Source organism: Onychomys torridus, chromosome 16 (assembly GCF_903995425.1).
Source record: "Onychomys torridus chromosome 16, mOncTor1.1, whole genome shotgun sequence".
NCBI lineage: Eukaryota > Metazoa > Chordata > Mammalia > Rodentia > Cricetidae > Onychomys > Onychomys torridus.
Genome location: NC_050458.1, coordinates 52,557,214 through 52,583,469, shown reverse-complemented (window position 1 = coordinate 52,583,469; position 26,256 = coordinate 52,557,214). Strand labels below are relative to the sequence as shown.

The 26,256-nt window shown below is 48.6% G+C and overlaps 1 protein-coding gene across 8 annotated transcripts in view; it reads right to left on the bottom strand.

The window, feature by feature from the left end:
* Window positions 1–3,149: 3,149 nt before the first annotated feature.
* Window positions 3,150–26,256, bottom strand: part of Tafa5 (TAFA chemokine like family member 5) — a 210,780-nt gene continuing 187,673 nt past the window's right edge. For 2 of the 8 annotated variants that reach the window (XM_036207790.1, XM_036207792.1), the window contains exons 4-5: window positions 17,351–17,392; window positions 3,150–5,241 (exon numbers count right to left, since the gene is read on the bottom strand). In XM_036207790.1, the coding sequence (XP_036063683.1) occupies window positions 17,354–17,392 (39 nt within the window). In that variant the 3' untranslated portion in view covers window positions 3,150–5,241; window positions 17,351–17,353. Of the gene's footprint in view, window positions 5,242–5,729; window positions 5,741–17,350; window positions 17,393–17,510; window positions 17,651–26,256 lie in introns of all 8 variants that reach the window. The other 6 variants (XM_036207793.1, XM_036207794.1, XR_004946760.1 and 3 more) reach the window with 5 other exon arrangements.

Sequence of the window (26,256 nt, the reverse complement as noted above, 5' to 3'; positions counted from 1 at the left end):
CTTCCCATCTAGTGCCTTCCTAGATTCCCCCCAAGATCTGGGGTCTCTCCGTGCTAGGGAGAGTTTTAAGAGGAGTAAGTCCTGCATGCCTACCCACTTCTCAAGTTGAGGGGCAGCTAAGGACCAGGTCTCCTATGCATTCCCTTTAGATGTCAAGTGTCTAGCAGGAGGCCGGAGGAGACTTGGACACTGTAGGGAAAGAGGGGCCAAGTGCTCTCTGGGTGACAGTGGCTGTCACTTGAGGCCACTCTACCTCAGCTATCCCCTACCTTTAAGGGACATCTCTGATCACAATCTTAGTGCTCAATGAGGTGGAGAACACCACAGGGATCCTTCTGGATCTCCAGATCGGGAAGTGCTCTACATTTTCAGCAATGATGAAGATGAACATGTGCACACACACTCTGACACATACTCTATGCCAGCCCCAAGCACCTGCATTCTGATGCTGGTGTTCAGCCATCACCACCAATGCCTACCTGCTCATCTGCCTTCTTCCCACCACCTCATTCCCACTGGCTCTGGGTCCTGGAACTCTAGGTTTAGCTACAGAGTGGCACCTCCTAGTGTAAGAATACCACCAGGCTATATCTGTGAGCACATGTACTGATTCATGAATGTCCCAATGCATGGGCGCATGGCTTCACAGGTGTGCCTACTTGCCATAGGGTGAAACTCAAGTCATCTCCATAACATGATATTGGAGATAAGGCTCAGATCACTTTGTCCTGGGTCACTGTCTAGGTTCCTGGGTAAGATTCTGGGAGGCAAAACTTGGCAGGAGCACTGATGCTCAGAAAGTTCCCAAAGGGGAGAAGGAAGGTGACACAGTGCTTGGGTTGTGGTTCCCAACACTGAAGCATGTTCTTGATTCAGAGAGCCTCCCCAAAGTCCTGTCATTCTTCTAATGGGTAAACTGAGGCTCTGACTGGAAGCATGACTTCCCAAATGATCCATAGAAAATACCATTAAGTGGCATCAGCCTAGGCCTGAATGACTCCACTACCATCTATCTACCTGGCAGGGACCTGGTGGGAGGTATGAAAGCCTTTCCCACTGGACAGCTGAGCTGCCATGGTGGCCAGACCCAGAGGGATCATGGTGTCTTTTGGATTTTGAAACTGCTTAGCATCAGCTCTGGAGCAGAGCTGTCCTGGGGTGGACTTGCATGTGAGGAGAGGAGAGAGGAGAGGTTAAGACTTGTCCCCGAATTCTCCCCTGTAAGGTGGCATCAGGGCCTGTACAGAGTCTTAGAGAGGTGTTTGCTCATGAGTGGAGGAGCTGCTGCCAACCCACAGGTGCCTGCAGGGCATCGGTATGAGAAGCGAAGAAGAGCACCCATGGTAACTTCTGTGGAAGATGAATCAAAGACTACAGACTGACCTCAGAGCCCATCTCTCTCCCCAGAGATAATGAAAGCCTGTGCATGTCATGCCCTTACTCAGGAGGAGCACCCCCCCCCCCCACTTAATTCAGTGCCTCTAGGCCACGGATGGACTTCCAGTCCATACCAGACTCCTTAGAGCTTGCCTGCCCAGGAAGCTTCCCGAACGGCGTATTTCCACAGGCCTGTATTGGCTCCTCACCCAAAGTAAAATTCCTCATGCCTTCCTGTGGTCAGTTCTTGAAGGAAGGGCTGCTTGTTACACAGCACAAACCGGAGCTACTATGGCGGAAGAGGGAACTGATCTTCCTCTCTGCACCAAACTCTCCTCATGATGACTCCTTAGGGCCAGTGGTGTATACCAATTCATCATAACTGAAACATTCCATCCAGGGGGAGGTGCCTTAAGACTCAGGAAGTAAGCAACTCACAAGTCTCAAAAAAAAATATCCCTTAAACTTATCAGTCACAAAATCCTCCCTCCCAAAGGTTGTACAAGCCATAAAGATGAAGATCAGAGATTCTTAAACCTTTTGAGCTGCCTGCAAGTCACACAAGGAGCTCTCTCTTCATGAGTTGTCACCTATGCTGGGTGGGTTTTGGGTGATGCAACTGCCTTTGAATTGATCATGGACCTGTCAATAACCCCTCACCCATCTCCTGTAACCCCAATACACTCATTGATACCTCAAGTAGGACTTTGATGGTACTACTTTAGTCTATTGCCAGTTCCGTATCTGGGGTGAGTAGACATCTCCCCTGGGAATAATAGAGTGTCATACATGTGATTAGAGGATGGAGGAGGGGACCCTGGGATTGGTCGCACTGTCTCATACTGGTTATGCTCTGACTGCCATACTCTAGGACAGCTTATCACACACAGTATACCTTTGTGGAGAAGCCAGAGGATGCCCTAGCCTAGGCTGACTTTTCCTGACATGGGCATCTGACTTCACGTGAGGAGGGACAGGGTTTGGTTGGGGGCTTCATAGCTGATGCAAGCTGCCCTGTGCTACCTCCTCAGGCCCAGCACAAGTCAGATCCTTAAAGGCAGACTGGCTTTGTCTACCTGCCTCTGTGGCTTTGATGATCAATAGGAGTCTCTTTGTAATAAAGAACAGACTATCAGAGAGTCATATCCCACCCAACAGCCACAGCTATCACAAGGAGCTGGCAAGTGGCACTGGGTGGTGACTCCAGGCCTCATCTCCAAGGATTGCTCTTTGGAGGCTTGAGCAGATGTCTGTGAAAAGGGAGTTCTTTGGGGTGCATGGACTTTTGAGCAGGACTCCCCTTCTGTGTCCTGGCTATTATGGCTCACAAGAACTGGGAGACAAGCAGATACATATGACAGTCCATCTTTCCTTAGGGCACCTGGGATGTCTCTGGCCCATGGGGGTGAAGTAAAGCAGACAATTACGTCTTTAATGAGCAGAGAACCCTCTCTGTGTGTGTGGGGGGGGTGGATGTCAGGGGCTCATCCCAGCAGTATGGAGCACACCTGAGCAAGACTATCACACAGTACAGAAACCCTGGGTACAACCTTGAACCCAGGGATGGCTTCTGAGTCCATTGCTACAAAGCCCAAGAAATTCTTGGCACTCAACTCCCAGAGAGTGCTGCAAAGGGTGATCTGATGATGATGTCAGTCTCAGGTGCTGTGATCCGGAAGGACCCAGGGCATGGTGCCCACCTGCTGTCCCCACCAGTCACACAAACTATTCCCCTCTCCCAGGACACCAAGGCCAGGGAACAAAAGCCATGCTTATCAAAGGACTTTTTTTTCTTTATTTTCATAATTTAGCTGAATCAACACAAAATTGGATACTGTAAAACAAGGGGGAAAATACGCTGCAACATCTTAAATCTCCCGGTCTCTGCCCTCAGACGTGTCTATGCTAGCTTTCAAAAGAAACAGCCGAGGGGAGGTGGTATGGATGTTGAGGTTCAGAGGTGACATGAGCCCTCGTGCCCTGCTCACGCCCTGTAACACAGGCTGTTGGAGCCTGGCACTATGGGGCACAGTGGCCTTGCCTGACCACCTCCTCTGACAAGAACTCCCTCATCTTAGCCTCATCTCTTTGCCCAGGATGCTCATCCCTCTGCATGAATGAAGGGAGGACACGTGGATACTGGAATGGGTCTTACAGAAATGGGCTTTCTTTCCTATCTTTAGCCTATGGTTGCTGGAACGGCATCTATATACTGGAGTTAAATATATATATATTTTTACTTTTTTCTTTAGTAGCATATTACTAGCATGATAGTCATGTTAATTGGACGTGTAGGTAGTATACTTTTAGAAGAACTCAGGAAAATGAATGGGGACCGTGTCTGTCCCTTATCCGCTGGCCTCTGGCACCACAGTGTAGAGCAACCAAGGAAGGTGACTCTTCCCCAGCTCCTCCACCCTCTCCAGGCCTGCTGTCTCAGCCTCCTGGTGGGGAGAAGAAGGACCTCTGAGAATGAAGGGGGCCATTTACTTGGGAAAGGCAAATTGGCTGAACATGGACTCAGGATCTATGGATGGCAAAGGGGGTTAAGAGAGAGAGAGAGAGAGAGAGGGACCAAAACCCATAAGAGGAGGCATGACCAAAATATTGTACACTCTATGTTTACCAACACACAGACTCACAGGGGGCGTGAGCTACCAGACCAAACCAAAGCAAAGAGAGACGGTTTCCTAGCATGGGCAAGGTCCTCTGCACCTCACCCACAGCTTGGCCCCTCCATGCCTGCATTGAGGTCCTCCATGGCCACCCCAGAGTCTCCAGGATCATAGGGGGCCTGGCCACAACTCTCGGGATGGTCAGACCTGCCATCAAATGTTAAATAGGATTTTCTACAAATATACAACATATAAAAACTGTTAAATATATAACTTTAGGCTTTTGCAAAATACATTTAATGATCTCTTTCAAACAGGGTTACTTCAGTTTTCTTTAATTTGCTTTCTGGAGCTGAATGGTGTATCAGATGAGATAGCAGTCACGGGAGACCCAGCATGCTCTTGGCAAATGGTGGATTATCCAACTATCAAAAATGGAGCTGTGGAAGAGGCATGTCTAACTGGTTAAAACAGAAAGTGATTTTAGTATGATAGAGTTGGTCTAAGCACAGGGGCAAAGGGTCTGTGTCCGGGGCCCTTGCTGTCCGCTGGGGGCCGTCGCCGGCCACGCCCCGGCTGGGTCCTGCAGGTGCACCACAGTGGTGTCCTTCTGGGCAAAGCCATCCTCCTAGAGCACGCTGCAGTGTTCGTGGGGCGGGGGTCTTGGCCGCGAATGCCCTCTCCATGCTGCCTGGGCCACCAGCATGTCTGCCACTGTGCCCTCCCCCGCCCCACAATCAAACCCGGGACCTCTTGGCAGCAGGGATGCGTCCACGTTAAAATAGATTTGCTCTTTGGTCTATTGAGTATACTGAAAGTATAAGAAAATAAAAGCAATTCAGACAGTCTGGGACACAGGAAGTGGTGGCTTCTGCACCCAACAGTCCCCAGACCTTGCGTTGTGGCCCAGCTGGCTGGGCTGCAGCCTCCTTGTTCTTGTCCTCCAACTCCAGGGAGCAAGTGGCTAGGGAAGGTGGGTGCGGCCAGGCTCCACGTACCAGGTATTGCTGATTCCTGGCACCACCCCGACCTGTGTGTCTGAGTCCTGGCCTCCTGGGTTCAGCTGGACAGACTTGAGCTCAGAGCTCTGAGGAATTGGGCTGTCCTTGTTAGGCCTCTGGGAAACTGTGGGTAGATGGAGAACAGGCGGTGTCCACAAAGGATGGAGGACTGTGGCTTGAGGTGTAGAGTCTCCAGGGAGCCACGGCCACTCCCAGGGGCACCGCAGGGGCTGCGATTGTCAGGAGACCTGGAGAGCAAAAACACAGGGCTGTCAGCCTCATGCTGAAACCACTTAGTGTCATGTTCCCCGACACAGTTCCTAACACATATACCGTCCCTCTTGTCTGTTATGGGCAAGTCAACCATCTTCTGGAGACTACAGTTGCAGACCTGGATGGTGAAGTGCTGGGTGGGTGATGTGGAGGACAGGAGCACTCTGCCTAAGATTATGCCCCAGAAGCACTACCCTGTGTTCCAGGAGAGGCTGCCCTCTGCTGGGAACCCAGAGGAACCTCTGTACACGCTCCAGTCTGTGCTGGCCAGAGCTGGTCTAGGTCCATTTGGTTTCCTAAGAGTGGGTAGCACCAATCTGTGTACTTAGCATGTGCCCCATACTGGCCCAGGAGGCAGGCACTTCACCTCTGGACCCTTTAACAGCACAGCTCTAGGAGGAGAGGAGATGCACCCTTCCCCCACCTTTCAGCAACCAGACAGAGACAACAGACAATAAAATACCTTCAGAAGTCCTATGGCGGCAGAGGGGAAGGGTGGAAGGTTGGTGTCAGCCATGGGAGAGGCTTATCTCCCAGCACTTACACAATTCTGACTAGTTAGCAGAACACCTCGCAGGAGAGATTTGAGCTGAGACAAGGATGGGTCAACAATGAGCAGGACCTCAACCTGACCAAGACTGTTTAGTTACACATATACCCCCTACCCTCTACGCCTAAAGCTCTTCAGTAGCCTACAAACTTAGGGATCACTGGATCTCTGATTTCTCCTCCCAATATGCCCATGTGGAATAAATCAGCTTTCGTTGCTTTTCACCAAAGCTGGTCTCTGTTATATTAAGATGGATGATGGGCCTTGCTTGTTGGGGCTGCCAGATCTCAAGCTATGACTCCAACACCCCCAGTAACAACCCCAGCTCTGTCACACTGAGGAAGTGTCCTGGGACTAATTCCAGAAGATGGGATCCTTCCAACATGGACAACCCCCCCCCCCATGATTTGTATACATAGAGTGAGGTCTAGCTCTTCGTGGCCTCTCCAGGCCACATGCCATGGTAGGGGCTTCAGGGAGACCATGGGTTGATGGTGGCAGGCACACTCCATCAGCTGGGCAAGTTTATAGGTATATGGTTGTATCTCCTTTGTATCTTCATGTACTTACCAAATACAAAGGAGAAATTTAATCTGAAAAGCTCTGATTGTTCTTATCAACATCACTCTACAGTGCATGCTAAGAACAGCTCACACAGTATTCATACTGTAGTTTTCAGAGGTTGACTAAGACCACAGCATCCTGCCTGCCTCTGTGGCTTGGCAGGCGTGGTGTGGGCTTCAGGGTTTCCACTCCCTCCCCTACTATCATATTAAGCTGGTCTGTGTCTGCAGCACATTTTGGAAGGCGATTGTTAGATATGATAGGATGATGGGGGCTGTCTGCAAACACAGGAAAACCAACAGCTGAAACCATACACATTTGTTATTTGGTGAGACATTTCTTTGGAAGAAAAATATACCGTTGAGTTATCAAAAATTCAGTCTTTCTAGATGTGTTCCGGGGGCTGCTCTCCCACCACTGTTCTGTAGCAATAGTCTCTGCTCTATTGCTCTAGAGTGGAGCAATGAGGAAGGTCTTAGTATTACTCTCTCTCTGCTGGAGGACAAGATCCTCTGCCCCCTACACACGCACACACGTTTCTGCCCCTTGTTCATGTTATTCCACTGTAACTTCTCCCATGCTTCCAGCACCATCAAGATTCTTCATGGTGAGGGACCAAGCAGGCCAGGCTTAGCCCTGTGTGCTCTCTCTCCCTGCACCCAAAGCCTTCTGCCTGTTAGTGCATGGCTGATCCAACCCTCTTCCAAAACACAGAAGCTCTTGGCTGTCTCCTCCCAGACCCTCCCAGGCTCTGCCCTTAGGTGCCAGGATCACAGAGCAGGGTTCGCTAGGTCAGGCCACTCAATGGTTAGTGGGGCTATCCTTGGGCATGGACCTGCTGAGACACAGCTCACAGGCAGCCTCATACCCACCCAGAAGTCTATCCTTGTTGGCCACTCCACACTGAGCCCATTTCTGCATTTGTCTGGGTCTGCAGGACACGAAGACTGTACGTGGATAACTCACACAACAGCAGCTCCATAGCTCACAGTTCTGGGGCTAGCGTTTGTGGGCAGCTGTGCAGGGCTGGTTCCAAATGCAGAGGACTGCCTAGATCTTCCTGAGGTTGGTTGGGGTGTCAGCCTCATGGTGACAGGGCCCTGACCCTACCTCTCCTACCTAGCTCAAGTTAGAAGAGTCGCCACTGGACATACCAGGCATGGAAGTACACTTTTCCTGTTGTGACGAATATACTGTTGGGGCCACAGTGTCACACACTATATTGAGCATAGATCCTTGTTGCTCGCTCTCAGCTGTCTTTCTTCATGTAATACTGGCTGCAGGTCTGTCATCTATTAGCTTTATTGTGCTGAAGTATAATGATACATATGCATGAAAATGCTCTAATAAAATCCATTACTTTATGTGCTAACTTAAAAGATAAATAAAAATGAAAATATTTAAGAATTGATAAAAAATAAGATATAAAACAGAGATGAGTCCATCCATGTTTTTAAAACATAAATATGATCAAAACGCATTGTATGAACTCTCTGAGAACAAGTAAAAATTTTAAGAAAAGAAATATACAAACGTAGACTGTAGAGATGGCTCAGTGGCTAAGAGCACTGGCTGCTTTTCTAGAGAACCAGGGTTTGGTTCCTAGCACCCACACAGTGGCTAACAACAATCTTTAACTAGTTCTAGGGAACCTGATGCCCTCTTCTGGCCTTCATGGGTACTGCACACACAGCGCATAGAAAAACATGCAGGTAGACATTCATGTACATTAAGTAAATCTTAAAAATAAAACTGAGAGAAATATACAAACCCAAAGCAGCAGAGGGAAAGACCTAGGTGATGTGTAAGATCTCACACTCCTGATTACTGACTCAATAGGGGAAGGCAAAAAGGGATCTGCATTAGCAGTGTAAAAAGTGCTCTATGCTTAATCAGTATGCCTGACATTTTATGCTGATGCTTGGCTTTTCAGAGCCATAGAATAATACACCCTGCTCTTGGTATTGAGTCTCCAGTATTTTTATTTTTTTTTTTTTTGATGAAGTGAGGAGTTCACATGCTACATTTAGTTTGACAAGGGGCAAAGCAAGCTTTTTGTGTTTCTTTTTCTACTTTTTGTTTTGGTGGCTGATAGTAGTAGTAATTTGCCTAAAACATTTTCTGGTCACTGGATAAACCGATCCTTTGTGGGTGTCTGTCACAGAGTCTTGTTTTTCTTGCTTTTGCATCTGTGTCTCCCCAGCACAGTTACTGTAGGCTAACACTAGACCAAGACTATTCCCCCCTTCCTTTTTCTTCATTTGTTTCTTGAGACAGGGTCTTGCTATCCATAGCCCAGGATGAACCTCCTTGTCACAGCCTCTGGGTGTTGAGTGCTGGGATTTCTCCTGTGGATTTCATTGTGCTCACCCTTCCAGAGGTCTTCACTAATTCTTCCTGTGGGCCTCTTCCATGGCAGACACAGTGAGCACTCATTCTGTAGGTTTCTTCCTACAATAGCTTCTTTACCACCTGCTCTGGGATCTTCTGGCATTCCTAACCACCAGAACAGGCACTGTGGATCTCACCTGATGGGACGCTGCTGCTGTGGCCCTGTTGAATTCTTGGGTGCCCAATGGTGCCATGGCTCAGTCAGCTAGTGCCCAGATGGGAACAGAACTCAGCTTAGAGGTAAAACAGCCCATGCCAGCTGAGGTGAGCCATTTCCGAATCTCATTTCTGTTGTTGTGATAAAATATCCTGACAAAAAGCAGCATCAGGAGAAAGGGCGTTCTTTCAGCTTACAATTCCAGGTCACAGTTCATTACTTCAGGAAAGTCAAGGCAGGAACTTGAGGTGGTGGGTCACATCACCTCCACATGAAGAGAAAAAAGAAATGAGTGCCTGAGGCCCATTTACTGTACTCAGCTCAATTTCTCCTCTTACAGGGTTCAGGACTCCTTGCCTAGGGAGTGGTACTGCCCACAGTAGAATGGATCTTTCCACATTAATTACCCTTTTAATACAATCCCCTATAGACATGGCCGCCTGCCGACCCAACATAGATGATCTACCAATGAGACTTCCTATGTGATTCTAGGTTGCATCAAGTTGACAAGGCGAATAAGCACAAGGATAAAAACTAATACCAGGCCTTCTTAATGAGGAGCAGGGCAGCACTCCTGGGGCTGGCACTGCTGTTCTGTACTATGTACTCAGGTTTAGGCTAGTCTGGCATCAGCTGTAGGAGTCCCAGGTCCAAGACTCATGAGACTTCCCTCTGTGACTGGCCTAGGCAGTGTGGTGACCCCATGTTCCCACCTGCAGAGACCATTCTGATTTAGTCATACTGACGACCGCAAGGGTGTGATCTGTTGTCTTCCCTGTGTATGGCTGTTCTTGCTTTTCAGACTGAGCACTGGTCAGAATGGCTCCAAGTATAACCCTAATGAATCCTTGAGTCCACTGGCTTGGAACAATCCACTCATGTAGGCTTGCATGCAGCTCCATTCTGAGTGATGGTTAATAGTATGGTGAGGCATGGACATGGCTCACATCATAGGCCATGACTTGGGTACCTCTACAACCTGGGTCCCAGTGAGGATGCTGCAGCCAACAATCTTCTTTAAGATGGACAGCAAGGTTTGCCTTCAATTTGGACACAGCAAAGTATCATGCAAAAACAACCTTTCTGCTCCACCCTTAGGTGTGGCTTATGTTATTAAGAGTTTCATGTGGCACTGTGGTGAGGCTATGTCAGCCTCATGGAGGAGCATACTGCTCTGAGTGGAAGACCCCACAGGACGACCCTGGTAAAATCAGAAAGGAAGTAGTCTGTGCCCAGCAATCTCCTTTCTTTTCCAGATTGTTCCGTTTCCTGCAGGAAAATAGAACGCATAAGGAGCCAGAGTCTCACATCTGTCAAGTCTCGGATCCACAGAGGGCTGGCACAGTTTGTGGTTCAATTTAAAAATCATAAAACATGGCTAGGCATGGTGGCACATGCTTTTAAATCTTGGCAATCATAAAACACTAGAAACATGGACCAAGGTAGGTTCGTTCCAGGCAACCAAGGAATTCTCTGAAGAGTGGAAAATCAGGAAGCTCAGGGCCCTGCCTTGCTCAGGATATTTGTTCATGTCTGGGTGGTACTACACATCTGGCTAGGTCTGAGCAGCAAGAGAAGGTCCTGTGGTATCATGTTCATGGCCTGTCTATCTTCAGCCCACCAACTCATACCTTATCTGAGTGTAAAGCATCAAGCCCCCAACATCATGGTGACCAACCAGGCTTCAGAAATGAGAACCAGGATACCTTTTCATGACTTTCTTTGTCTGTTCTGTGTTCCTCCAGCTCTGTTCTTAAGCTGAGCTATCTTGCTATAAAGGAGGGGCCAAAGGCTAGCCCCTTTCCCAGGGCAGAATGTATCTTCCAGACCCAATGCTGTACTGAATAATGTTTTTTGAACTGTTTGATATCTAAAATTTGCCTTCTTGTATCTCAGTTTCCCCAGGTCCAAACATATCCACATCATGAGTTAGTGTTTACCAAAGAAGAGCTCTGAGAGCCAGCAGAAGGGGACAGCCCATGATGAAAAAGACAATAGTGGACATTTTGTTTTTTCCCTGCCTAACATCCTTAGGTAACTCTGCCCCTCCTGACATTCTGGGGTGTCTCTCTCCCACTTGATGTTCTGAGGGTATCTCTGTTCTAGCTATGCCTACAGTCTTATGGCATTTAGTAGGGAGTCCAGCCTCCAAACCTTCATGGCCAAGAGAGTTCCACTCTGAGCTTTTCCTACATGTTAATCACATCTGGAAGGGGAGCAACAGCCAGTTGGAACAAGACCATTGTCTCTAGGAGACAAGTCTGCCTAACTTTAGATGCACCATTTCCTAATGGGATACCAAGTGGGGAGTCCTACATCCACTCAGCTCCTGAGAACACATACTGGGCCACAAAGGACATCCCAGTGGGATGAGGACAAGGAAAGCCAGCCTGCAACCTGCCCTGCTTGTTTCACCCTGAGGAGAAGGGCCAGAGCGAGATGCCACCAGGAGCAAGCAGCCGTCCAGGTGGCACTTCTCTGGACCATTTCCTACAGTGCTGATGCCTAGGGACACTTCTGGGGTCACAGTCTGACTGTGGGCTCAGGGCAACAGAGCCACATGGTAGTCATGAGATCACTCTGACATCCTGGAGACTCCAGCTTAGTCCTCACAGTAACTGTGTTGGGCTGAAGGGACACATGGCCTTGCCTCAAAGTTATAGGACAGGCACTTACTGAGAATGGAAACGGGGTTCATTCAAAGGTCCTTGGTCATTTATGCAGTCGATACACAGGGATGAGCCCTGAAATAATAAGTACCATGTGCACTTTCACAGCATGCTGGTAACTGGATGAAGGGCCTGATGGGTCACTGTAGGTGGTAAAGATGTCTTCCTGTATAATGAACCTGCACAGTGAAAGCACTGGGTATGAGGTGCCTTGTACTCAGGTTCAAGGCATCCAGGATCTCCTCTCTGGCTGACGATGATCCCAGGAACACAGCAGAACTATCTCCTGCCCCTCAAGGATGGTTGAGAAGGCAGTAGGACATGGTTTGTGGGGCAGAGTCTGATCAGATCTGCACCTTCAGACAACAGCTGTGTAAGACACTTAGCTAAATTAAGCTGGGTTCTGTTTGCAGAGGGCCTTTGCTTAGGGCTACCTCAACGGGAGTGCCCCAAGACACACTAGCAAAAGCAACTACAGGGCTCAGGGAAGGCACTGGGTGTATGTGCCTGGCTCCCGCTCCCAGGACCTGCTCCCCCATCTTCAAAGATGAAGCTGTACCATGGTTGGCCTTGCTTTGAGTCCAGTGGAGACTGGAGGTAAGCAGCAGCACCCTGCCACCCAAAGGCTAGTACCCACCTCCAGGACACAAAGTCCCTCACCCAGGAAGTGTCAGAGACTAAAGGTTGTCTCAGAATAGGCTTTCCCAACAACCAAAGACAAGAGCTCTGGAAAGTGACCCAGACAAAATGCTATCATGCTGTGCAGGCAGAGCCTAGTAGAGGCCTGTACCTTCCAACTGCCCAAGAGCAAATAGCAGCCCTGATCAAATTAGCAAGTAACATCTTCCCAAACTAATCAAAATGGGGTGTGATTGCTGGAGCAGTACAGAGCCCACTGGGACCCGGAAGCTATGTTCAGGAGTCGGAGGAGGCTCAGAGGAAGGCCTTAGGCTTGCCTGAGGAATCCACCCACAGTTATTCATCCTTCCATCAAATATTTATTGATCTTCCATAAACAAACTCCCTAATAAGGATGGAACCAGAGAGGAGTGGAGGCGGATTCTTCTCAGCAAGAGGGCTCTGCATGTGCGGCTAGTCTTGGAGAAAAGCTGGATTCTCATGCCTCCATGACTGGGAGCAGACTGTGCCCAGTTACTCTTGGTCCCCTCTGGAGGGATGACCTGTCTACCCTGACCTTGATGGTTCTGGTAGATGTAATCAAGGCAATACAGAGTCCCACCGGATTACAGAGGACCATAATCCAATGACTAGTGTTGGTACAAGGGCAGGATTCGAGCTCTGAACACAGACCTAGACAGGACAGTTAGGAACAGCCACATGGAGACAGAGGCAGAGAATAAAATGGTGCAGTCACAAACCAAGGAACACTGAACACTTGACAAGGACAGAAGAGTCTTCCTCCCTGGAGGCTAGGAAGGGAGCTGGCTCTGGGCACACCCTCATCTTAGAGTTTTGCATTTAGAGCTGATAACAAAATAAGTTTCTGCTGTTTGAGGCCACCTACTTGTGTCCAAGGGGGCTCCCACACTGTCACCACATGAACCCCACAAAACCAGGCAGGACTCAGGTGCCACAGGCACCTGCATCTAAAATGGACTGGAGTGTCACTGCCAGATTAGATTAGCACCCGCAACTCCAGAGTCTCTATCTTGACTATGGGCATGGGCTGAGAGCGGAAGCAATCGCCTCTGCTAGCTTCTACACTGAAGCCCAGTGGGCATGCTGCCTAGAGAAAGTAGAGGCCTTCACCATACCTGGGAGTTCCCCATCCTCTAATACCTAAGAACCCAGAAGACTGTCCGCTGCATAGACATGGACAACCCAGGTCCCAACCTCCATTGTGTACAGCACCAGCCATTCTCTATTCTTGCTGCAGCCATAGGGTCACCCAGGCCCCATGTCTACCTGATCCTCTTCTAGTTCCCAAGATTCCCTTTGGTCTTCTAATATGGACCCTTCTGGAACTAAGGGAGATGGCAGGTGAAGTGAACTTCCTGCTATGCTGATTAAGAGCCAGCAGAAGGGTGGGAGGCCACCTTCCACCCACACAGAGGACAGGGATGGGAAAGTAAAGAATCAGCACCTTTAGGTCCTCGGCCCACCTCCAAGCAGACCCCGTACAGGCCGCTGAGGAAAGGCAGAGATGGGCCTGAAATCCCAGGAGAGTAGCCCTGACCCGGAGCAGAGACCACAGTGACAGAGTACCTGACCCTCATACAAAGGCAGGGACAGAGCAGGTACAGGTCACGACAGGCCATGGGAAGCAGTCCAGGACACACTGAGGGAGATGGATGGGACATCACATGCCTCTTCCCTAGATCCTCCTTACCCTGCAACCACGAGCCATCTAGAACCTGAGCTGGGATCTCTAGGGGTCAATATGACTAGTGGGGCTGAGGCAAAGCCCTGTCACCGCTGTGCCGTGTGCTACTAGCTGCGGAAGGTCACTGTGGCTGGATACATGCACTACCCAATCTAGGCTTGAGTGAGAGCAGAAAAGCAAGAACTAGGTAGCCCTTCTATGCCACGAGGCAGAGAACCACAGGGAGGCAGGGTTGGGGCCCCCTGAGGGAGATGTGTACCGTCCCCAACTTAACCTTTACAGAGAAAAGCAGCTGCAGCACTGTTTTAAGCAGGGTGACAAGCTGCACGGGCATGTATGCTGGAGAGCTAAATAACTTCAGTCCTCTCGAACATCAGCTTGAGCTCTTACCGAATTTGAATACGGGTGCGTATACTTCTGTCTTTAATGCCTTCAAAACCCATCTCGAATTCGTATCTATATTTTTTTGGGGTCTGTTCTCATGGAAGGGTTCCTAGAAACTTCTGGAAGCTGGGTCCTAATGTGGGGCAGTTCTCAGGAGTGCTGGGTAGTCATGGCTGACGGCTCTTTTTATTACACTCCACTTCCCAGGTAAGCTGCCAGGCTGGCCATTCCCTGTTCTATGCACCAGCATAGCTCTCTATCACTGTGGGCAGGATGCAGGCCTGGTCCCCACTCAAGGGGTGGTCTGCCTGCTTTTTAAAAGGCTGTTGGTAAAGGAGACCCTGGAGGCAGACTTTATGTCTTCAAGGCAAAGTCTGACATTAGTTGGGTATGAGAAAGTCAAGAGTGAAGATGTCAGAAGCCACACTGGGAGTCTCTTCAGGGAAACATGGCTCATGAAGACCATCGGTAAGGGAAGATGAGTGTTCTAGGGGGTGTCTACTCACCCCTCAGAACTGCTGTAGATCTGACTAAACTTTGGCACTTGACCTGCTCCGACACCTAACCCATCTGCCAGTGGCTAACAGGCCCGTATTGACAAGTCTCCCAGCTAGCTGACATAGCTAGTATCTATGGAAAAATACCAGGATAATATGTGCATGTGTGAGTGTATATGTACACATGGTGCAGGCTATGGTGTGCATAGGTATGTGAATGTTTCTGTGAGCGAAAGCAGGTGTGGTGCATGTGTGTGCACATGTGGGAGTGGCATGCGCGTGTATGTGCTTGCTGATATGATGCTTGCATGTCTGGTTTATATATGCATGTGCTTGTGTGTGCATGTGGCTGTGGTGTATGCATGTGTGTAACTGTGAGACAGTACATGCACAGGTATATAGGTGAGGCATGTGTACGAATATGTACATGTTGGGGAGGCATGTATCTGTGTGTGTGCAGCTATAGTATATCCCTGCTAGAAAACCTAGCTGGCAGTGTGACCCCTGACCACAGAGGCATGCCAAGATGAGCTGGTAAGTCTGTGGACTCGTTATGCAGCAGTAGAAAATTAATCTACCCTGCCCAGGAAGAGCTAGCTTCTTACATATTTTAAGTTGGAATGAGGCATGAGCACATCAAGCTATCATACCCTTAGCTTGAGTCTCCTTTCTCAATTAAGTGACTGTCAGCAGGGAGGATGGTCCCTGGTGAGGTGACATCCCTCCCCACAGGATCCACAGCAGAAGGCCCTGGAGGGACAGAGCTAGAACCTGAGGGACTCTGCCTTTGAGGGGTGTGGACCCCCAAGGGAGTTGAGACTGGGGGCTCAAGTGCAGGTATCTGGTTCACCTTTGCTATCTTGGGTCTGGAGCCACAGGGTCAAGAATAAAAGCTCCCAGACCAGCGGTAAGCCTTGGGGATGAAGGGTGCTGGGTCATGTCTTCTGATCTCTTTGGCCCCATAAGTTTGCTGAGTTCACAAATCTGTGTAGCTGAGATCTGTGTACTTCACTGAGAGAGCTGGCTACACCTCAACCCACAGAAGAGCCAGACAGCTGGGCTGCCCTGCTTCCTCTAAGAGTCGTGTTGGCAGTAAGCCCATGCCCTAGGCCTTGAGTGTAGTTCCCATGTGTTTTCTTAAACGACGGCCCCTGTAACACTCCAAAAGGGAACTCAGTTTCCCCAGCAGGCAAGGCAGGTGGCTTTGAGTTATCAGGCCATCCTTAGGCCCACTGTGACCTACCATCTAACCCTCTTATTAGCCTCAGCCTCACTGAATCCTGGGTAGGGGAGAAGGTAGGATTTCTCCTCTGTTTCAGGAGGTCTGGAGGCGTCCATGGTGAGGCAGGCCCTGGTTCCTCTAGGCTGAGGCCATTTCCCTCACCACTTAGTCTTACACACTCCCACCTTGACTATGGAGTGGGGCTCCAGCCTCAGGAGTAGCCACTGAGAGGGAGGATGGGCCGATGCTTTCTCTGACTTGGGTGTGATCACTGCTGTAGAAGTTCAGACTTATCTCCATTATGCCTCAGATAACCTGGCACTCCCTGGGCTGGGTCAGCTTTCAACCTACACACACCTTGACACCTTTGGGGATGGCCCAAGGAACTGTGACAAGTGAAGGGACATGACTTGTTATTTGGCCTGTTACCCTTTTGTCCACAGTCAAGATGCAGCTTTGATGTTCCTATTACTCTGTTGGGACAGATCCTAACAACTGATCCCTCTGTCAGTCCTGAAAACAACTCAACCAACATCACAGAGGTGGACTGAGGCTGCTCAGCCATTAGCTGCCCACAGACTTATGAGTCCCTAATACCTATAAGGACAGAATTAGAATTGGAGATGCCTCTCCCCAAGGCATCTTGATGCTCACCTGTGTGGCCAAGCACTCCTCAGTTGCATGGACAATGTTCTTCTGTGGTTCACCATTAATATAGCCACTTTCCAAGGTCCCTTCTCATGTCCTATACCCTTTCTACTTAGGGCGGCCACCAGGGGTGGTGTGGCCACCTCTTGGTGGCTAGATTTAGGCTCTGAGCAGGACACAAGGCAGCAAAGAGATGTTATGGTCCTGCAACAGTGTAGTCCATCAGGAAAGGGCTCATGATTTCAGGTTAGTGAGATGATGCTGGGCAAATCTCCATGGATGGAGCACACAACATCAATATGTCCACTGTAGCTGTGTTTACTGAAATGGTGTTAACTATCTCATGATATTTAATCATGCATTGTGCTAGCATATTCACAGGGCTAGGCAATCACCACCACAGTCTGGCTTAGCTTAACTTTGTCTCCTCAATGAGACACCATGCCATCAGCCATCACGCATCTTCCCTTCCAAGCTCCGGGCATTCTCCTATCTTTTTGGTCTGCTCAGAACGGACATTTTACAGAAGCAGAGGCATGCGGTGAGGACTCGGGCTTGGCTTCTTTCACGCAGTATGAAGTGTGCAAAGTGCACCGCATGCACCAAGCATCAGCACTCCTCCCTCTTCACAGCTGAGGGCAGGGTTGCAGGTACTTACCCATCAGCCACTGATGGACACCTGACCGTTTCCATCTGCTGGCTGTTTGAACAATGTCATGATGAACAGGTGTGCACGTGTGTGGATAGGTGCTTTCTCTTTTGTGGGTAGAAAGACCCCAGGAGGGGAACTGAGGGTCCTGTGCCAACTCTAGGCTCACCTTTCTGTGCAATGGCATCACTGGGTTCCAAGTGCCTTGGGCACTTCTTTCTGATTATCCAGATGGATGTTGTCCATATGCCTTCCAGAAGACTGGTGGGTTTGTACATACTAGTATCTTCTAGAAGGCTACAGCGGTAGCTGGAAGGAAATAAACCAACCACATTGTCTCTGAAGACTGGCACTTCACTTGTGTTTTTATCCACTATCGTCTAAGAAGAATCTCCACATTTTCTTGAGCATTCCTGTCTCTTAGCGTGGAAATTCGCTTATCACACATCTTACCCCCTTTTTTTCCTGTGGATAGTCTCTACAGCATGCAGTAAGTCTGCTTGTCAGGTGTCCCAACCCATCTTCAGATTACCGCGGTTCTACCTATAACCTTTCAGCTTTATGATGGGTTACGGATCAAAATGATTTCAGCAGAACACATATTGGAAACACTGGATTTTGAGGGGCAGGGGGCAGTGGCCTAGGAGTTAAAACCCAGGGCTATGCATCACAGGCATATATGATCTGCATGGAGCTGTACCTCCAGCCCATGGGTTTCCCCCAGGCTGGAGATTTGTGGTACTTGAACTGCTTGGCAGCTGCAGTGTGTAAGCCATGCCCCAAGGCTGGGTGTAAGAGAGGTCAAGTGCATCCACGCATCTGCCGCTTTTGGTATTTCCTGTGCTCATAGAGAATGCTGCCCAGCTCACGGCATCAGGGAGCATGAGCTGCTGCTAGGGATTTTGCAGGCTGGGTTTGAGTTTGCAGGATTCTGTTCTTCCTTCCTCTGAACCTGGTTCGGTGCTCCTCTGTGCTTTGTCTTTGCCAGCTCTGTTTCTTCCCATTCGGCAATCCCTAGGGAATTTCATCAGGAACACAGTGTGTGCTCCGGAAACAACTTGACTTTTTTTCCCCTTGGAAGACTAAGCCAATCCTCCTCCCAGCAACTGTTGATGTTCTGAAATGCTGATGTGTCCCAAATGCAATTCTTAGAAGTGTTTAGCTCTGTGTCAGGAACACATGGTCTGTTCCCATGAGTTGGGAGACAGTAGAAGCAAGTGCTAAGCACTGCCAGGCTTTAATTGAGCGTCTGGGACTTTGTCAACACAGTTCTTACCTTATTTCATCTGGGCCAGTGGAAGGACCATAGCTCAGGCCTGGTTAGAGTCTCAAGTCCAGAACTGAGATACCCCCATATGACCTTTGCCTCCATGCAAACTTTGGAGTCATGTGTCTGCTGAGGCAAGGACCTGCACAAATCTCTGATTGGACTACACTGATAACATGTAAAATTATAGGTAAAGTCCCAAAATTTCACTGGAAAATTCATGGAAATTATGGCATCAGATGTGTGAGAGAGCAAAAGGGATCCATCCCTCCCAAGGCTTTATCTACAAACAAGGCAGCTGAGTCTGGTCTACAGGACCGCTGCTTGTCTAACTCCTTCACCACAGGGTGTGTGTGTGTGGACACAAAACACTCAACGTTAAATACACTGACTGCAGGTCCAATTTATTACTTCTGAGGCATCCAGCTGAGTTTCTGAGGTCCATGAAGGTCGCAGTTCTCATCTCAGATATTCATGGCACTGGCTTTTCAAGAATGTCCAGTGAGTGATCAGTGGTGATGGCAGCCGAAGCTCCTGACTGGCCTCCCTGCAGGGCTGGGGCTGCCTGCAGGACAATCAATCCACTGGCTTCAGCTGGACACAGCACAGGAAAGGGAACACCAGACCCACTGTGCTAGGCTGAGGTCTGAGGCTTCCGGTACTGTTCATTTGATTTTCTCTGTTTACAAGTACAATTACTGTGTGCCTGCTATCTTTTAGGTGCATTGGCTATAGGAGAAACTTTTTTTTTTTTGGGGGGGGGGTACAACTTATTGTGGTATCTCACACTACCTGACTTTGTCTTACTTTTCAAGGACTGTACAGGCACTGGCTTTTGTCTGACATTTCAAGGACTGCAGAGTTCAGGGTGCTGTGGTTTCCTGCAGGTATAGATGACGTGTGTCCCATTTGATAGTGTCATTGGCAAAGGCATGCTGCAGCAGCAGAAACCCAGATGTCTCTGTAGTGCCTCAGACAGCTGAGGGCTCAGGCCCCAGGGCTACTTAGCTGGGTGAGACCCGTACATAACGCCCTGCAACACTGGCCTCAGTCTTCGTGACACAAAGCAATGTTGCTTTTCCATTCTTGGGGATACACCTGCAATCAGGGCTTCCTGCACATCCAGCAGTTTCCATTTTCTCAGTATTTAGGGGGAAGAGTCCTGCATGTTAAATACTTTAAATGCTAAATACTTTAAAGAATGTGCCTGTCAAACTCCCTCAGCCTAGAAAGCTTACTGGAGATTATTAACATTATTCTCCTCTCTGATATATTTGGTCATTTTCCGCAAAGGGGAAAAAAATCATGCATACAGTCAAAGCTCCCATATCCCGATGAATACACTGGCAGTTTTTGAACATTTGAACAGTCCGAATGTGAGACTGACATTCTCCTTCTACATTTACTTCTTGGTCTTAAAAATGTGGGTTAAACAGGTTAAAAACAAAACATGTCTTTATAAGATTATTAAGGATAATCTTTTTTTGAGACAGGGTTTCTCTGTGTAGCTTTGCGTCTTTTTCCTGGAACTCACTCAGTAGCCCAGGCTGGCCTCGAACTCACAGAGATCCGCCTGCCTCTGTCTCCTGAGTGCTGGGATTAAAGGCATGCACCACCACTGCCCGGCGATAATCTTTAATAATCAACCAATTCCAGCAACCAATTTCAGGTGTTTCTTTTTAAGCTAACTAATAATTTCAATGTTAATTTTTCCTCTTTTTGGAGGGTTGTTTTCTCCAAATCTAGGTTATTTTCATTGTTTCCGGTTTGCAAAGACACACTCGCTCCAAGAACATCTTTCATTAGCCAGGCTGAGTTATTTCTGCTTCATCTTAAATGGGACCCTAATTCCATGTGTGACTATCCACCCTGTTCCGATCATATCAATGACCTCACAAGGGATGGCCCATGTGTAGCACTAACCCTGGATGTAGCATCTTGCTTATTTCATATGGACACAGATGAAGGCCCTGAGAGCCAGGTCACTTCTGTGTTAGCCTGCTGCAAGACAATCTGACTTCACCTCTCTGTGGCCTTAAGGAAGCGCAGCTCCATGATTTAGACTGGGAAGGAAGGCTGGCACACCTCTTCTGCTTGGAACTGATAACCCAGGAAGAACAGCCTTGCTCATACACCAGTTCCCATAGGTAACTACCAAAGCTTCTGTGGGAAGGTGGGGTTCACGGGACCTGAGCCCTGCTTCTCCCTTCTCCTGCTCTTAATGGTGATTATTTGATCTCCATACAGTCTGCCGGACACATTAACTTTCAAACCCCATGTAACCTTCAACTTCAAACACCAATTCTGGTCATTTCATCTGTAGTCCTGCTTTCCTCATCTGTGTCCCTGACATGCTTGTCAGCTGTGGGGGGGTCTCAAACAATATTGCTTATTTTCAACTAGAACTATAGTGTACAAACAAATACATGGCTTTAAGTATCTGCACTGACATAGGACATCACCACACTCCTTTCGATCCCATCACCTGGTATAGCTTTCTTTACTCTTCACCTTAAACCTTTCCTGTGTTGCTACAAGTACTTTCAGATAGTTCTGAATAGTTGCTATCTTGAACAACTGCCCTGATAGTCCTTGCTTTTTTGATAGAGACAGCTGGTCTGTTTACATTTATTGTGTTCACAGGCAGCAAGGCCCTGTCCTATACAATGCTCTGTGCTGTCTTCTCGCTACCCTTCACTCCCGGCTCCACTCACTTTGCACACGTGCTCAGATCCCCCTCACTCTTTCATTTGTAGTGCTTTAGAGGACAGCAGGCTTAGTTTCACTGGTAGCTTTTAATGTTGATCAAATCGAGGAGACCATTTCCCAAAGGTCTGAAGCATAGCCATCCTGGATAATTTTAGACCACAAAGAGGGATGACCCTGCACTGAGGATGGGCTGGGGTTATCCTTCCCACATTGCTGCTGGTTGCTCCCTGACCATCCTTAATCAACCACGGGTGACACTACAGTGTTGTATACACAAGGAGAGATTATGCATAATTCAGAGGAAATTACGGAACAGGTCTGGAAGTTTGCATTTAACTGTGTAGCCATAGCAACAGGCTGGCTTCAAACTGGAGATCTTCCTGCCTCAGCCTCCTGAGTGCTGGGGTTTTAGGCATGTGTTCATCATGTCCCGAGACTGGTGTCAGTGGTGAGCATGAATTTTCCCACACATGAACTTTTCCATCTTCCCCTCCTGATGTCAGTGTCCTGCCTTATTGATCTGAGTATCTCTTCTATTCACCTTTTTAGGGACACCACATCTGGGTATGCTTTCCCAGTCACAGAAAATGTTCCTAGCTACTCCCTTTGTCCAGAGTAATGAGAAATAGGGTTGAGTTCCTAAGGGAGGGTGTGTTCTGGTCTTTCTTGCTGACATTCCTCCCTTCATCTTCTGGCTTCAGGACTCTCTGGACTCACAAGACTGTTTGTGTCTGCTGGTTCTGTAGACTCATGCTCTTCCTCCTCCTCCTCCACCCCCTCCTCCTCCTTCTTCACTATCACCTAAGTGGCTCTCACACAGGTTTCCTTCATTTATCAAACTCAGACACATCCTGAGATGTCAGATTCAGTCAAGTTTTTCTAGTTGGGACTTTCCTTCTACCCAGGGTACCTGAGTGTTTCTTTCTAACACCTCACTTTACCCCGAAGCTCATCTTTTCCCTTCCTGATGCTGGAGTTCTCCTTGGCAGCACCCCTGATCTCAGGCTTCATGTCCTTTCCCTGGCCTCCCAACCTGTCTCCTTCACCTTCTTTGTCCCATTTCTTGGCTGTGTTCTAGTTTTAAGATGCTCTCACGCCGTGGCTCCCATTTTCTGCACTGACAGTTCTATTATTTGTAGCTTCCAACACACACTGGAATTCTGCTCTTGGGTCTTCAATGTTTTTTCACGTGTCACCTGTCTCTGTGGGAAAGCACAAGGTTCTGCCTTCACTCTAGGCTCTTCTCTGCCATGCCATCCCGGAATAATAGACATGGCCAAGTTCAGCTCCACAATATCCAGTCAACATCTCTGAGCCTGCCTTTGTGAGCCCAGTGGGGTGCTCCAGGGTAACCTGGCCCTCTCTTTAGGACCCTCTTCCTCACAGACAGTGCTCATTTTCCCAGGCTCCAGCCTATGGCCTAGGTCTCATCAGGCAGAGACCAAAGCTGCCCAGGCTTGGATGTCAAATCTTCAGACTCTCTCTGCTCCCCTGGATATGGGTTGCTCCATCCTCATCCAGGCTCGACTCGGGTGTTGGTAAATGTGAAGAAATACTTATTTTCATGTGACCATCAATAGGCTCCCACCAGCAAGAGGTGGCCTCACGGTTGGGTGCTTGCTATTAGAAGTTTGGGTTCTGTCTCAGCTTGGTTAATCTCACTCCCATCAGAGATCAGGAAGCAGCCCACAAAGAGGAAGATGTCCTAGGATTCTTTTGCACAGTGACTCACAGTCAAAGCAGGGTTCAGAGGTGACATGGGCTGTTTTCTCTCTTGAGGAGCCAAGAGCATCTTCTATGGGGATTCTCTTCTTGTCCTTGAGTCTCAATGATACTGAGAGTTCTCATTTCAAATATACTCTATAACTTGAAGCTGGGCAGAGGATGCAGCCAGCATGTGGAGTCCAGCCACTATATTAAGTTACAAATCATGGATGCTTCTCCAAGGACTCGGAGAGGAGCTGAGGTCTCCTCTCACTAGTTACGTTTCTCCTGCAGTAAAGAAAAATACTATTCTCTCTCACCTCACCTCTGGAAGCCTACACACCAGCTGGCCACATGCCTTGTGAGAACCTGAAGGTCATGGCTACAGATAGCAGATCCAACCAGAATCAAAACAGCATCCTTGAGAGATGCAGTGCCCTGACCTTTCCTACTGCATGAATGCTATCACATCAAAGAGAGAGAGTTCCCCAGAAGAGACTCCTTCATCCTATACAGCCAATGGGGTGTGAGTACCCCAGGATATGCTGGGTATAAAAGGACAAGAGCCTTTCCCCACAGAGACCCCTAGTATCTCAGAAGCCTTTTCCTTCCATCCCGTACTTTCCCACCCCAATAACCCGCAAGGCCAGCTGAGGATACCCTCCCTTCTCCAGACAAGAAAGCCAAGGTTTAGAAAGACTGACTGCCACAGGTCATCTGCCCAGAAACAAAGAATTGTCAGTTCTCTAGGCTAAGAATGATCAGATCTGACCCAGAGCATTCACTTGCTAACATGCATCAGTCCTAGAATAGGGCTCTTCTCTCAAGATGTTCCTAGGTGTTATTATGCATGCTGCAGGCTAAGGCTGAGATTTCTGCTCTAGTGCAGGGGGTGGGGCATTTATGGGGACCCAGTGGCATATCTGCAGGGTCAACTATGCTGGTGCTGGTGATAGAGTAGAAGCTGTCCAAGGACTTGATGCACCTGCTAAGTGTCTGGCTTAATAGAGCAACTTAAAGCAAAGTGGCTAGAGACACAAATTTCTCGAATTTTTTTTTAAAGATGTTTCATAAACACTATGCTGGAGAGTTTTATGTCAAACTCAAGTTTTCTGAAAGGAGGGAACCTCAACTGAGAAAATGCCCTCCCATAAGATCTGGCTGCAGGGCACTTTTTAAAATCAGTGATGGATGCGGGAGGGCTCAGCTTATTGGATGGAGCTATCCCTGGGCTGGTGGTCTTGGGTTCTCTAAGAGAGAAGGCTGACCAAGCCATGGGGAGCAAGCCAGTAAGCAGCACCATCCCATGGCCTCTGCGTCAGTTCCTGTCTCCAGGTTCCTGCCCTGTGGAGTTCCTGTCCAGATTGCCTTCAATGATGAACAGAGACATGAAAATGCGAGACAAATAAACCCTTTCCTCCCTGACTTGATTTCTGGTCATGGTGTTTTGTGACAGCCATGGAAACCCTAAGACAAATACCTATGCCAAAGGCTCATATTTTATTACCTCTAGAGCACAGAGAGGCCATTGCAAAGGGTCTGCTTCTAGCAAAGCCACCCCTGCTTGCTCATTGCTATCTCAGCTGGCTAAGGACAGCGAGTCAAATCTGTACACCCTAACAAGGAGGACCAACTCACGGAGCCTGGAGTCTGGGACTAAGGGACAGCCCGGCTCAGGGACAGAGCTAATGAGGGTGTTAGGAGGCATGGCCCCATCAGCTTCCATGATGAACACACAGATGCTGACTAATTTTCCAGCTTTACACTCAGTAATAGTCCACTGTAGACCCGCATTTACTTCTGTCCTTAATTAAAACAACACTATTTTTTTTTTTTTTTTTTTTTTTTTTAACCTGAGAGTCTAAGGTCAAATTAAACCAATACAAAGAAACACAGTTGGAACACCCTGGCAGCGTTACCTGTCAAGATGGTGTTTGGCCCTTTCTTGGTGAAAGCAGACTTACCTGTCAGACACATGCCTAGCCCAGTAGATAGCAGTGATCTGGGGTGGCACATCTCAGGGTGGCCACCTAGGTATCAACTTCACTGTGTACAGGGCAGCTTGAAGGGCCTAGCAGAGTTGACCATTCTGGGTTCTACTTCAGGGGTGACTCTAGGGCCTTCTCACAGGTCTCTAATGCAATTTTCAGGATCATTCCATAACCTGTCTTCCACAAGCAGCCTTCTTCAAGTCTAGAGGGCACTGAGACCATGGAAGAGGGTTGCTCAGGATATGCGGGCCGATGAAGACTTTATACTCAGACGGCTCACCTTTTCCAAGGTTAGAGTAAAAATAGCAAGTGCTTGGAAGGCTGGATGGATGAGGTCTAAGGGGGTTGCCGCTGCGACAAGAGCAAGATCTCACAGTTGGTGGTGTCTCCTTATCAGCTTCCGTGGGTGAAGGGCAGTCTGGTCAGGAGGCCCTCCGTCTCTCTCAGCTGCGTCTATGCGACACAAGTATTTCAGCACTGGGAACAGGCGCTACCTTAGCTATGTTCTAAGCAGTGCACTAGGCACCAAGATAGTCAAGTGTGTCCACTGACCGTCAAAGACTGATCCCTGTGGAGAGCTGCAAGGGTTTCCACACCACCTTAACATAGGGGACCATACGCTTCAGACCTACACCTTAGCCTGCAACATGCAATCAGTGTGCCAAGGGACACAGAGGGAGACAGTTGGGGAGACATGGAGAGGCTGAGCATGTGGCCCAGTTTCAGAGGGGCAAGAGCTAGATTCCCCTGACTACATTTTGGGAACACAACCTTACACAGACCCTGAACCCTCATCTTTTACCTCACCGGAACCCTTAGCCATTCTGGTGGAGCCTTCAGGCATGCTCAGTACTGGTCCAGCTGCTGGTCACCTCCTCTATCACGAGGATTACCCTCCTTCCTGTGTTGGTGGGCTCACCCCACACCCACCAGTCTTATAGGACAGGCCCTGTCTCCCACTCCCACTCAACCCTTTGCTATTTATGTATTTAAAACAATTCAAAGAACAAGCGCTTTAAGGAAAATTGAGATGAATGCAGACCAATTACAAAAAAGAGGACCAGCAGGAATGCATCTCCTTCTGAAAAATGCCGATGGAAATAATGTAACTTGGTCAAACCAGTCTTTTTGTTTCTGGGCTCATATCCACCAAGAGCATGAAGAATGCCTCTGCTTACAATACTACTTGATGCAGCACCGCCATATACATTTTTGTTTACGCACGGAATCTATTAAAATGTCCA